The sequence below is a fragment of the Caloenas nicobarica genome, chromosome 11, assembly GCF_036013445.1.
Source record: "Caloenas nicobarica isolate bCalNic1 chromosome 11, bCalNic1.hap1, whole genome shotgun sequence".
Taxonomy (NCBI): domain Eukaryota; kingdom Metazoa; phylum Chordata; class Aves; order Columbiformes; family Columbidae; genus Caloenas; species Caloenas nicobarica.
The window spans coordinates 5,442,297-5,455,802 of record NC_088255.1 but is presented as its reverse complement, the minus strand read 5'-3'; the positions used below and the strand labels follow the sequence as shown (position 1 = coordinate 5,455,802).

Genomic DNA, 13,506 nt, shown 5'->3' with positions numbered 1-13,506 from the left:
TGCATCTACTTTTTAAACTCTCAGGAACACTAGACACTTCAGCTTAAGTTCTGACAACATAACTACTCTTGACCTGGACTACTGAAAAACACAGAAGAAAATCTTAACTTGGCACATGTAACTTCTAAACAGTTATTCTTGTTGGTGAATACTGCCTCTATCATGCAGCTCAATCTTCCTTTACCCCCCCAGCCCTGTATTACACTATGTATTAAAGGAGAAAAAGTCTACATTGAGTCCCCTTTGAAATTTTTATTATGAATTATTTATAATATTCCTCACCCCATTGGTGTCCATATTCAGATAAAGACACATTTTGTTAACTAATGCAAGTCTTTAGTTGAAAGAAACAGATGAAGTTAATTATACATCCTCCAAGTTCCAATAGTGAATAAAGTATTCCCAGCTTCACCAAAAAAAATATTTACATAATGGAAAGAAATCACACAGACTGTGGCTGTGTAAGCAGTTGCAGCTTCTGTGCCCAAGGAGCTCTTGGCTGTTTAAGCTCAGAGAAAAACCTCATCTCCCTTCTGCCAAACCAGCTCATACCTCCCACAAGACCATTCACAGCACCTCTCCAAAAACTTGCTAACACATCCTGCAACCTCACTTGGTTTCATGCTGTAAACAATAAGTTCGATGCAGCACAAGGTGGCATCTCCCAGTGACCTGTTGCTACAAGCTCACCCTTCTGCCAGCAAAGCCCTAGAAAAATAATGGCCAGTTAAAGGACATACACTGGGGGGGTTAATGACTAAAATTGAGTCATGCCAGCCTACAGAGTGACTGAGCATACCTGTCCCAAGCCTGACAATACTAATTTTATGTAATCAGTGAGTGCAACAACTTAGTAAGCACCAGCAAGAAGCTAAATTAGGACAGTCTTGATACAGCCCCAGTCCCCACTGAACAGATAATGACCATCCAGCTCCATCTGAACTGTATCGAAGTACCAATTGCTTTCTTTAAACATCAGTAGGAAGTCAGGTTAGAGCTGTTTCCATAGACCTGCAATACAGGTGCCCCCCCCACAACTTAGCACAAGGAAAAAATGTCAGGCAATAAACATCATCCATTTTTGCAGAGCTGTACAGAGAGTGTTAGTGCCAAGAAGAGGAGTGAATAAATCATCTGTCTGCTCTCCTGTACAGTAAAAATGACCAGAACACACTTTACTTAGCTTTAAATAAAACAACCCAATCCTATACCATACAGAAGGTTTTGCAGTTTGCTCTCTACTTCCAGCTTTCACTTACAGATGTCACAGCTGGAACAAGCCCTGGCAACAAGAGCAATAGTGCTAAAAGATTTACCAGTTTTTGAAAACAATCCAACTTCAACACACAAGAGTCTGTGGCAGGGCTACTGGTCTATTAACTCCTTGATGCAACTCAGTCTTTAGAACAGATTTACAATGAAAATCAGGCAGGACGAGCACGTTCAGAGGGAGGAGATGCCCTCTAGTGGGACTGAGATGGGAGATGGCAGCTTCACACGAAGAGCCACAAAACTAAACCCAATTTAGCCAAAAGGCACATGTACAAACCCTTGGATGAGCAGGACTTACAAACATCTCCAGAACATGCTACAAATGCTTCAGTTTGGGGCCACAGGTGCATGAAGTGACTGCATACCAATACCACTGCATTGGGCTGGGTTGTTTTTTGGGGTTTTTTTTGGGTGTGGTTTTGTTGGGGTTTTTTTGTGTTGTTTGGTTTTTTTTTGGGGGGGGGGGTGCTTTTAGTGCAAAGTCTAATACACAACTAGGATTTACACAGTAGTTATTAGAAATAACATTCACAACAAGAAAATATTGCTTCAATAGCAAGAATGTTAGACTAAAATGCCATTCAGGGAAAAATATAATTCCAAGAGAAAAAATAAACCTGGCAGACAAACCACTTTAGATCTGGACAATTTAATAGCAGTAAGTGGAAAGCAGGAAGAGATGATTTTTGACCCAAGTTATACAGTGGCTGGAAACACACAGATCTTGCCACTGTTGAAAAGCTGATAAAGTAGGTTAAAGGGTAATCTGACACTGAGTATTTAAACACACTACCTATTTTAGCAACAAGACTTCAGAAAGGCATTTCCAAGTTTTGATATGGGTCACAAGTTAACAATACTTATTACGCAAAGAATCACACTTTAGTATTCGTCATTATAATTCCACCAGCTCAATATTGATGAATTGGAATAACAGTTGTCAAAAGTTTCGGTTTCCATCAGATTTTGTTAACTATCAGAGGACTGGGAGTGATTGTGAGTCCGTAAGAATAACTGAAGAAATTAAAAAAAAAAAATCATCGCATTATATGAGAATTCAAGTAGCTCAGGCAGGTTTACAGTTGAAAAAGAGTTCTCGACTTGAGTACACAGGGAGAACATACTTGAGAGAACTACCCCACAAACCAGGAATAAAACACAGTTCAGGAGCAGGAAGCTGATGCTAGAAATAAGGAATATGATTTTTTTTTCTGCCCAAGAAAAAGCCCTATTCCAGTGATAGTGGTGTTACCATCAGTGATTAATAGTCAGATCAGATGTTCGTAAGTGCTTCCATCTATATGCAAAGAGCAAAAGAACAGCCCTTACATACAGCACAATTACAAAAGCATTCTGAAGTTTGCAGACTGTTTCTACACCACAGCAACCTCTTTTGAGGAGGTTGTTGGGTTTTTTTAATTTACTTTTTTAAGGAAGTCAAAGGACTTCCATGATCTTCAGGGCTCTGCATGTCTTCATGTCTCTGCAGACAATCTGTATGTGCTTCGAGATGAGTTAACTCCCATTGCTCTTATCTACCAGAAGAGGCCTAGTCTTTCACAGGTTGCTGTAAAGGAAGGCAAACCAAAGAACTCTGTTCCTACAACATAGTTACAGGCTACCTCTGCCTTTCTACATCAAAGGAAACTAGAGAACTTGTATTGAGAACCTGCAAATCATTTCATCACCATGTGGGTAAAGGGATACACAGGTAAAAGTACTTTAAAACACAATTATAGTTATGTAAAGCCAGGAGGACCAACAGCTTTAATTTAGAACTTAATTTTTGTTTGTCAACTTGCAAAGTTAGCAGGAATCAGCTGCAGGCTATACTACTACTCTGTCTTTTCTGCCTGGCATTCAGCTGTGATGTTGCCACAGCAGGAACTGACAGTACCTGATGTGGGGGGCAGAAAAAACAATATAGCAAGCTCCAGCCCCGTGTCTCTGATCTGCTTTACTAGCACACCAGAAATAGTCTTCATGAAAAACTAACAAAATTAAGTTTAACAAACTATCTGTACGGGAAGCAGTGCTTGGGAATGTATAGGTTTAACAAAATACTACAGCAGCCCTAAGAATAGTTAATAGCAAAGGAAAGAAAAGCCATGTTTAGGCTCAAGCAACTAGTATGCACAAAATAGGACGATCAAACTCAAAGCTCACAGAGACAGGAAAGGACACTTTTCTATCCAGTTCTACCAAGTGGCAGCACTAATCAGTTTGACAACAACAGGTACTGAGAGGAGATGCCATTTTGAAGGTAAGGGTGAACAAAAGAGATTTAGACTTCTAAATATAAATGCTAGCTACTCCAAGGACAAGCCAACCTCGACAAGTCATAACAAGGTCAAAGCTCATTCTGCAAGCTGATAACCAAACAAGAAACCGCAAAAAAAGAGCTGTAAACATGCATCATGGTATAGAATTGCAATTGATTGATTTTGATTTTCCCCTTTTGTTAACTTTTCCTGGTTCTCTCATTAAGAACCTGACCTTTGCTTTGCTGGAATGCATCAGATTTGGAGGCAAAGGCTATATCCTTTTTACTTTACATAATTTCCTCAGGAACAGCGAAAACGAGCCAACGTGGCATCACGGACAACACCTATGCACACTCTGCAACATGGGACAGTTTCAGCATGGGGGCATTTTTTGCTTTTTGATGGTGGGCAGAGGAGGAAAAAAAATCAGACCAGAGGTGTTTCGCTGCAATATGTGAGAACCAGTCTTGGAGCTGACACAAAACAAAGCATGATTTTTGGCAAAAAAAGGTCTTCCACTGGCAGCCTTAATCCAGTGCCTTTCTGGAAAAGCAGCAGGTGATGGAGAAACAGTCCTTGGAGTTCACAGCGATTTGTATCAATACATGGCAAGGTCTGATTTTTTTAATATCTTAACTTGCCTTGATAATGTTGAAGAAGTCTGTTCATCCTAACATCCCACACCTTCACTGTGTTATCTGTACCAGCCGCAGCAATGCACGTACCACTGGGATGAAAATCCACATGATTCACAAACCTGTAAATTGCAGTTAAATCCAATTGTTTACATTCAACTCTTGCTAAAAATCAAAAAGGTCTTTTCAAGAAGGGAAGCTACATCATGATCCATTGAGCATCACAGAAAGGAGATAACCTGAGAGTCTGTATTGCTGAATTTCTCAAACCCTTGTTTATAACCTCAAGTAGACCACAGGATTATACCTAAGCACACCATGTTTCACATTTTGTGCTACAGTGTAGGAGCTGTAGATACAAGCCTCCTAAAATAGGATGGATCCAACTGTCACAACATTTTCAAGTGTTCATTTAATGTTTGCATAATATATGTCTTCTGTTAATTTAACAGTATTTCTAGAGTGGTGTGTACAAGACTGAGCAGATATTTTTCTTGTATTATGCTTAACTAATTTTAAGATGGAGCTTTACTGAATTTGTGCTTGAAATCATATGTTGCCACTTGGAAGGCAGCAAGGCTGAGACTAAATTACTGTCTGGACATGTATGCAATCAATTTTTATTTTAAACACACAAGTACAGTAAAACCTTCACTGAAGATCATCTTGTAACTCCCAAACCATGCAAGAAATTGGATAAAATTAATTATTCTCTGAGTATTCTTGTAACAACTGCTGAGGAAGTTGAGGTATTTCAACAGGTTGTTTGGACAAGCTATATTCTTCAGAGCACTGGAAAAAATGTTGTCTGAATTTGTCTTAATATTGTTATACATTACCTGGAAAGAACACAACTTTGTACTTAAAATTTCAATGGAGCAAGAAATTAGGAAGATTCCAGTCTCAGCTCTCTAAAGGATTTGTTTTGTATTTCTGAACAAATTAACTTTTGCTGTGGCTCAACCTTCTCCACAAAAAAACCTCTACTCAACAGCTGTTTTTCCAAATAAAAATGGGTTTTTTTGAAATAACCTTGTTATTCAAAAATTTGAGGATGAAACAAAGCATTTGAGTACCAAATTGCCAGTACACTTTTGCTTTTTTAATTTACTTCAACTCAGAGCGAAAGAAAAAAAGCTTAACTTAACTAGAAGAAGAAATAAAGAATTTAAGCATCTCCAAAAATAAATCAGCATAAGAAAACTACAGCTTGACGTGTTGGACAGTTATCAAAATATAACCCTCAAGGTTCCAATCTGGAGAAGTCATAAAAAGGGTGAAGCCATTCTTGGAAGGTCTTTTTGCATCTCGTCCTCTCCTGGCTGCTTTTTTAATAGGTGCTAATGATTTTTTAAGAGGTAGAAATTATTGCCAGGACAAGGACCTCTGACTGCAGTCACAAAAATCAGGTGTACATTCACCAGGCATCCCTGTTTCAAAAATCCCAAGGACAATCCTCATGCACCGCCAGGTACTTACCCTCCATGCTCACAGAAGGAGTGGATACATTCTCTGCTGGTTTTATCCCACAGTTTGACAGTTTTATCATCACTGGCTGACACTATCATTCGTCCATCAGGAGAGAATCTAAGATAAAAAGTTATAGCAATTAAAAAATACCCCCAAAAGGTGTACAGAGTCAGCTAGATTTGGCCAGCTGTCAAAGTATGCAGGTAAACACATCTCACTCTTCAAGAAGTCACACTGGCATCAGAGACTAAAAATCAAACCACTATGAGTTGAGGGGAAAAAAAAGGAAGCTGTAGGTCCTCAAACTATCCCTAGTTCCCTTGGGAAGGTCTTGAGTCTGACTTAAGATCCCTCATCTTACTTGTTTCCATTTAAATGCATCTCAAGTTGTTTCTCTACCCTGATTCAAAATAGTTCCCACCTTTGCCACAAGCACTCAGAGCAATACAATTACTCCCAAGATAACAGCTGCAGCAGGAGAAGCTTCATCATTTAAGTGCCTTAGAAGAATGTATTAAGCTCCTATCTTGAAATTTCATATACAAGACAGATCAACATCTCTCTTCAGAGGCATATATTTCACAGGATCAGGACCTGAGTTTCTAACTAGAGAATATCAAACACACTGCAAAAAGCATTTTCTGCTCTACTGTGGGAATCTGTAGTACTACCAGCAACTGCCACATTCAAGAAATATAATGAACTTTTCACCAACAGAGAAACTGTGACTTTATCCTAATGCACATACCCATAAAAACCTCTCAGAACAACTTAGATGGACAACTAAAAACTAAATCTGAAATGGTTATCAGTAAATAATGTTATCATGGTAGCACTTTAAGCATTTTGGAAGGAACACAGGTGATCATTTTTAACCAGAAGCATGATAAGTCTAAAAGTAACTAAGCTGAAACAACAAGATAAATCCCTCATTTTGCTTCTGTTAGCAACTCCAAGATGCAGAAGGCTCCACAGCAGGTAAAAGAAACACACAGAACAAATCACTAAGCAGGAAAGTCTCTGCTTGACAAAGCATCAAAGAAACAAAGTGGGTACACAGCTGTTACCTGAAGGGATGTCTCCGCAGGTTAGCAACACATTTCAATCATTAGACACACGTGAATCATCCTGAATACAAATGTGTTACACAAGACCATGATACTCAGTCTCTGCTTCAAGGGATAAATTCCTATCTCTATTTGCCAAAAACCTGTACTTACCTGGCACAGCGAACCCAGTTTATGTGTTGACTTAGTGAGAATAAAAACTTCTGTCTGTGAACCATCCACACTTTGACTGTTTTGTCATCAGAAGCTGTAACTAAGGACTGGCCATCACTGGAGAAATGAACACTTCTTACAGTTGCCGTATGAGCCTTGAACACAGTAGATTCTCCTTTGCTATGCAGAAGGAAAGAGCACTTTAAAACTGCACAACAGGGTAGCAAAGACATTCTGTACCTGAAAACACAAAGATTCTGTATGCTGAGCAGTGCTGTTAGCCACCACTTCTATGGAAACCACATGTGCTTACATTAGGAAGAAAGTGTTGATCAACCCCAAACAAACTCAGGCTTCACGAGTTATACAGAATACATAGCTAAAACCAGTTGTTCCAGTTCAATCCAACAGGAAACAACCCATATTTCCTATAAAGTGGCAAAAATGCTATTGTTAACTTGTGCAACCATTTAAAACAACATTTATGGAAAGAACAATATAGAAGATGCTGAGATCCTGCACTGTTACCAGGTCCCTTGCTGCACAGCAGGCAAGGAGGGAGGTGTTTTCATAGTTCATGTAGATAGAGCCAACCAGGCAACTACCTCACCACAACTGTTCCTGTAACCGCTCATGCTCCAGCTGGAAAATACCCTTGTGGCATCACACAAGAAATAACACAACTGAATTCAGCACACCTAATGTTGTCCAACTTTGAGCCAGCTACATTAACTCAGCCAGGCAAAAGACAAGGTATTGTTATTCTTCTTTACCCGTCATTTCCAAACAAATGCAAGAGGCATTCTTCTCACAAATAAACACAAGGCATTTTCAGAAATCCAAAGTGCAACATACTTAGAGATCCAACAGGTATATGGAATTCTTGGTCCAAAAATACATCATCATGTACTGTACTACCAGGAGCTCCATATTCTCAGACAGAAGAGAAGAAGAGAAAGACACAGTGGTTTGCTGCCTTCTCCATTAGGATTTAATAGGCTTTATACTGAGGCTGAGGACTACTAAATCTGTAAAGGCCAAAAAAAATCAAAATACTACACACCTTCCAGCAAATATTCCCTCCCTCCCTCAGAAATGGTGAGAGCTGCCTAGATTTATTTAATCCTTTATCTGCCAGAAGGCAAGAAACAGTAAAGGCTGCGTCTCAGGAAAGCTTGCTTTCTGTCCAAAACTGCAGAACATCCCCAAGTCTGATCAAAACGGAAACATTAAAACAAAATTCTGTCAACATGGCTTACAAAAAACAATTCCCAAAGACAGAAATCCACACACCAGGTGGCATTAACTCCTTCAGTAACATATCTCCCTTCGGTGACAACTAACAGTAAGACAAGGGGTAATGGGTTCAAGCTGGAACACAAGAGGTTCCACTTAAATTTGAGAAGAAACTTCTTCTCAGTGAGGGTGACAGAACACTGGAACAGGCTGCCCAGGGAGGTTGTGGAGTCTTCTTCTCTGGAGATATTCAAAACCCGCCTGGACACCTTCCTGTGTAACCTCACCTAGGTGTTCCTGCTCTGGCAGGGGGATTGAACTAGATGATCTTTTGAGGTCCCTTCCAATCCCTAACATTCTGTGATTCTGTGAAAGGGACTGCAAGTTTTCAGATTCTTTGGAAATAAAGTCCTGGCTCACAGATTATGGGGCAGCTTCTCCCTCTCCTTTTAATGACAACACTTTTTTTTTTTGTTATATTTAGAGTAGGTAAATTGATAAAGAATACTAAATAACACAGATTAACAGTACCACGCACCAAGGTATTCACAATCTGCAACAATAACTCCCTTTCCACCCTGGCCCTTTTCTGACATGAGCGCCATTGGTGCAGTTCAGAGCACAGAGCTCATGTGCCTGAGCAACTAAGACAGAATCACCCAACACAAGCCCAGTTTCTCCATCACATCTCAGTCCTCTCTAAAAATGCAAACATTGGCTGAGAAATCTAACAAGTTTGCACTGTTGATATATTTCCAGCATTCTGTGTTAGCAACACAGTTCTGGACACAGCAAAATGACACTGTCAGTCTCTTTCTTTAGAGAAGATTGATGAGCAGCACGTTAAATTTTAGTCATAATCTCCCCTGTGCCTTTTAATAATATATATGCTAACATGTCATAGTGATGATTCAGGACAATTTAACTAAACTGATAGGATTAAAACTACAACTGCAAACTTTAGTTCTATTTCACTATAAATTAAGATATTTAAAAGCACTTATATCACAGATTTTTAAAAATCACTTTCAGAACCTCTCAGTTCCAAGGCAGAGATTTCTTATGGTTTAATAGATCATAAAATGAAGCTTCCAATGGGTAATTATAGCCATAAGAACTCATCAAAAACAAACAACTAGAAATGCTTTCCCAGATTCCTGAAGCTCCTGTTAGAGCTGTCCCATAAAACAGTTCTTCTTTCCCTCAAACAGATCTCAGTCCCCTAGCTGGAGAACTGTTATCAAGAAGCAAGCAGAAATCCCAAACCATTGTTAAACACAAAAACAGAGGCAGAAGGGAATAGATACTTACACACTGGGAATCCATAAACGGACTGTTTTGTCTCTAGAGCCTGAAGCCACCAGGTGACCAGAGGGTGAAAACTGAACACACATCACTGCATCTTTGTGGCCCACAAAGCGATAGGCTCTCATCTGAGGTTTCATGCTCCAGATCATCAGGCACGAATCCATCGAGCCACTTGCTGAAACAAAAAGACAAACCAAAACCAAACTTGCATTAGTTCTCCAATTACAGTGACACTACATGTCACATACAGTTCACCACCACAGCTTCCAGCAATCTCAAACACATCATCCTTTGCATTTCACCAATGTATTGCATACTTGATATTTCATCAGTAATTCAAACAAAACAAAGTCATGCATTGGCCTGGACTGACAATTCCACTTCCAAGAGTCAGCTCATGCAACAGCTGCAGAGGCAAAAGCCACACAATTTGGAAAACCTCTTCCAAACACATACACAGTAAGGAAACACTTAGAAGGCCTGTGGCTGAAGGTTATCTCATCACTTCGTTATTGGGAAGCAGCTGCAGCAGGTTAAATATCAAGCAACACACTACAGATCAAACAGAGAAGCCCTGTGACAGTTGATGACTTAAAGGCAACCCAGCTACATCCACCTCCAACATCTCTCTTGTTGCTGCAAAACACTGATCAAAGCCAGCTCAGCAGTTCTTAACAATTTATGAAAATCCAAGCTTGCAAAGAGATGAGAACAGTGTTCAGTTTGCCACTAGCAGGAGGGCTCAGCAGGACCTGGTGGCAGCCATGAGAGGCTTTAAGGAACTACAGATGGAGATGAGGTCCCTCTGACTACTCACACCTGCTCTTCCATTCTCATATCTATACTCACCTGTGGAAAGAAAACCCAACCAACAACCACTGCAACTTGCCTTTAGTTTCTCCCTGCTGCTGTGTCTGTTGTTATCTGCTACCTTTTCCTTTCCACCTCTCATGTCATGTACTTGACTCTTACGAGATTCTGAAGTTCTTTTTCCCCATTTCCATCCCCCTCAAAAACCCAACTAAATCTAGAGGACTCAGTCTTTTTATTCCATTAAGCTTCTGGCCCAATTCAGTAACGATAATAGTTACTGCCAACTAGTCACATATAAGCAGTATCATACTGAAGAGCTGTATTGAGATGTCAGAATATTATTTTCCTTAAATTTTTTAATATCAGTCATGGGGAAGTTCTGATATTGCAACTTAATATCCTTGCCAGACAATGACTCAGTGTAATTGTGACTAATGTTTAGATATCTTGACACTAGGCCCTGTGCTCAATCTACTCTTACACAGTTGTCTCTCCTTAAATTTTTATATCACTAAGGAAAGGTGTTGCCTGTATGAAACACAAAACCAAATAGAAACAACAAAGGAACTGACAAATATATAAGGTTTTTTGTTTCCCCTTAGGGGACATGCATAATGAATGAACCTGTCTGAAATGGGCACATATTAATCCAGAATCAATAGCAGGAAAAGAGATGACTTATTTTTGTGTTGAAATCACTGTGAAATAAAAGGACATTTCCAGCAAAATCCATTTGATATTTTGCCATAATGCTAAGGAACTGAAACATGCTTGTATTTATGATACTACCATATCAGATCTTTTTGTTTAGGAACATCTTAGGACCTCCTGGAGATATGCCCCACTTGGCACTCAGGTAGTGAGAAACAAATGCAGCCTGGGTTTGTCAGCAGGCTAAAGTGTCTGTGTTCTATATTTGCTTGTGGAAAATCTACAAAGTTTTCTGTTATTTAGGCATTAAAATTGATTTTAAGGGGTGTTTTTACTGCCATTGTTTGAGACTTTAAGTTGCTGTGGGCATATGTTTGTCTTTTCCCCTCCCGCCCCCCCCCCCCCACTGGGGTCCCAGTGCTACAGAATTCACACATTATGTCAGGCTTTAAGGGATGAGCAGCTCTTTGGTTTTCACTGTGCTGGGGGTGATGATGGGACCTGAGCAGGGGAGTTTTACACTGAAGTGGAATTCACTCCTGTTTGGAAACCTTTTTCCTGGTATTCCTGGCTGGGACTGCTATTGCTCCTGTCAGACAAGGAGGGGGATGTAGCTTGTGTGAAGTTCAGTGTCACAGAGGTGTCCGGCAGCTCTCACTGGAGAGGTGCAGCTGTCAGGTTGGAGCTGCCCACTGCCTGCAGCAGCAGCATGTCCTGCTGGGGTGTGAGGCAAAGGAGGAAGCCTCTGAGGATCAGATGAGTTGTGTTTGCAATGGATTTAGCATGCATATCTGAATTCTGTTCCCTAGTTGTGTGACCCTTTGCTCTTGCTTCTGAGGGAGACCTTGAAAAAGCAGCATCTGTCCTGCAGGACAGCTACCTTCCTGTTAGTTGTCCTTGCCCTCTGGAGTTTCCCTCCAGCCCTTTCTCTTCTTTCTTGTCTTTGGAGAGTGCCTTTGTCCTCTTCCATTCTTTTCTCAGAAGCCCAAGGCTAAAGGCAATTTGTGGTGCCATGCCTGTGGTTCAACAACAGGATTTTTTTCAGAGCACATAGAAACGCTCACCCTGAAATTCTCCAAAATCTCTTCATCATGAAAACAAGTTCTTTACTCCTGTAGAGCTCAGCACCTCCACTGTTCCCTCCACTTAACTAAAGAAGAGAAGCTCGTTCTTTATCACCTGGCCATCAAAAAACAGAGACAATTTACCCAGTTGTTTCTTATTGAGACTGAAGTCCACACTAGTGACAGCATCTCTGTGGCCTTTCAAGTGTCTCTCCAGGGATGGATCTTCCTAGAAGACAATAATGTTCAGACAATATAGATTAAGAACCATCTTTGCACAATAAAATAATTTTATTGCAATGACAAGTGAACCAAGTCACATATCAATCCCATAAGAAGTTGAGTAGAGATAAGAACACCATGCAACACATTGCATATTTCAAATGTATTGACAAACTTTAAAATGGGCAAATTATCCAAGCTGATAACCCCCCCTGGATCTCAGGTGACTTGCTCAAATCATCAATGCATTTGTACAACAGACTGCTGGTGCAGAGAGCCCAAAGCTGACTTTGGAACAAATCAGCCATGTTGATGTCCACCTGAGCAGGCACTTAGGCTCAACTTTGCCCTGACAGCTGCTCATCTCAGCCCAGGGGTAGCCAAGAGGCCACTGTTTGCACAGAAGGGACAAATTTGCAAGAGTTAACACACCTGTTGAAACAGCTAGAATCAGAACTGCAGCAAAACAGACTCACCCACTACCTTTCCCTTCTGTCTAGAAAACACAGCATATTCCTACACAGCACCTTGCTGCAAAGGCCCAACAAAGCCTGAAGTCAGGGAAAACAAACAAAACACTGAGAGAACCGTTACAAAAGGCTGCAACATATGAAAATTGCCCAGGTGCCAGAACAGGCTGATCAACCTCCAATATCTGCTCTTACACACACAGCCTCTGCCTCCCTGGCAACCCCCACCACAGCCTGCCCCAACTCGGGGCCTGACTGCAGCCCCAGCTGCTCAAACAAGCACTCACCCCCAAAAGAACAGGCCTGACCTCCCCCCACAACAGCCAGCACCAGCCCGCCCCAGATCCAGAACTCTCCTGACCTGCACCACCCTAGAGCTGCCCCCAGATGCAGACCAACCCCAGCTGTAGCAGCACCCCTCCAAGGCCCAGGGCTGCCCCAAGTTCCTCCCCAGTCCCAGCTGCATGAGGCCACTCACAGCCCGGGCCTGCCCCTGCTGAACAGCCCAGCACTAAGCGTCCCTGAGACCCAGAGCTGCTCCCACCACCCCCCAGGCCTCCCCCTGCACAGCCCAGCCCCAGCAGCACCAGAGCAGCCTGGAGAAGAAGAAGCTAAGATGAGACCTCATCACGGTTACAGCTTCCTCACTAGGGGAGGAGAAACAATAGGAGCCAAACTCTTCTCTTTAGTGACCAATGACAAAAGTCAAGGGAATGGCAGGAAGATGTGCTGGAGAGGTTCAGGTTGGACATGAGGAAAAGGTTCTTCACCCAGAGGGTGCTGGACACTGGAACAGGCTCCCCAGGGAGGTGTCACAGCCCCAACCTGACAGTGTTCAAGAAGAGACTGGACAACACCCTCAGACACACGGGGTGAACTGT

The 13,506-nt window shown here is 41.4% G+C and overlaps 1 protein-coding gene across 5 annotated transcripts in view; it reads right to left on the bottom strand.

Moving 5' to 3' along the window:
• Positions 1–13,506, bottom strand: part of POC1A (POC1 centriolar protein A) — a 56,477-nt gene that overhangs the window by 42,627 nt on the left and 344 nt on the right. For 4 of the 5 annotated variants that reach the window (XM_065642441.1, XM_065642437.1, XM_065642438.1 and 1 more), the window contains exons 2-6: positions 12,078–12,162; positions 9,409–9,580; positions 6,862–7,041; positions 5,651–5,758; positions 4,178–4,293 (exon numbers count right to left, since the gene is read on the bottom strand). In XM_065642441.1, the coding sequence (XP_065498513.1) occupies positions 4,178–4,293; positions 5,651–5,758; positions 6,862–7,041; positions 9,409–9,569 (565 nt within the window). In that variant the 5' untranslated portion in view covers positions 9,570–9,580; positions 12,078–12,162. Of the gene's footprint in view, positions 1–4,177; positions 4,294–5,650; positions 5,759–6,861; positions 7,042–9,408; positions 9,581–12,077; positions 12,163–12,631; positions 12,707–13,248; positions 13,305–13,506 lie in introns of those variants that run through there. The other variant, XM_065642439.1, reaches the window with a different exon arrangement.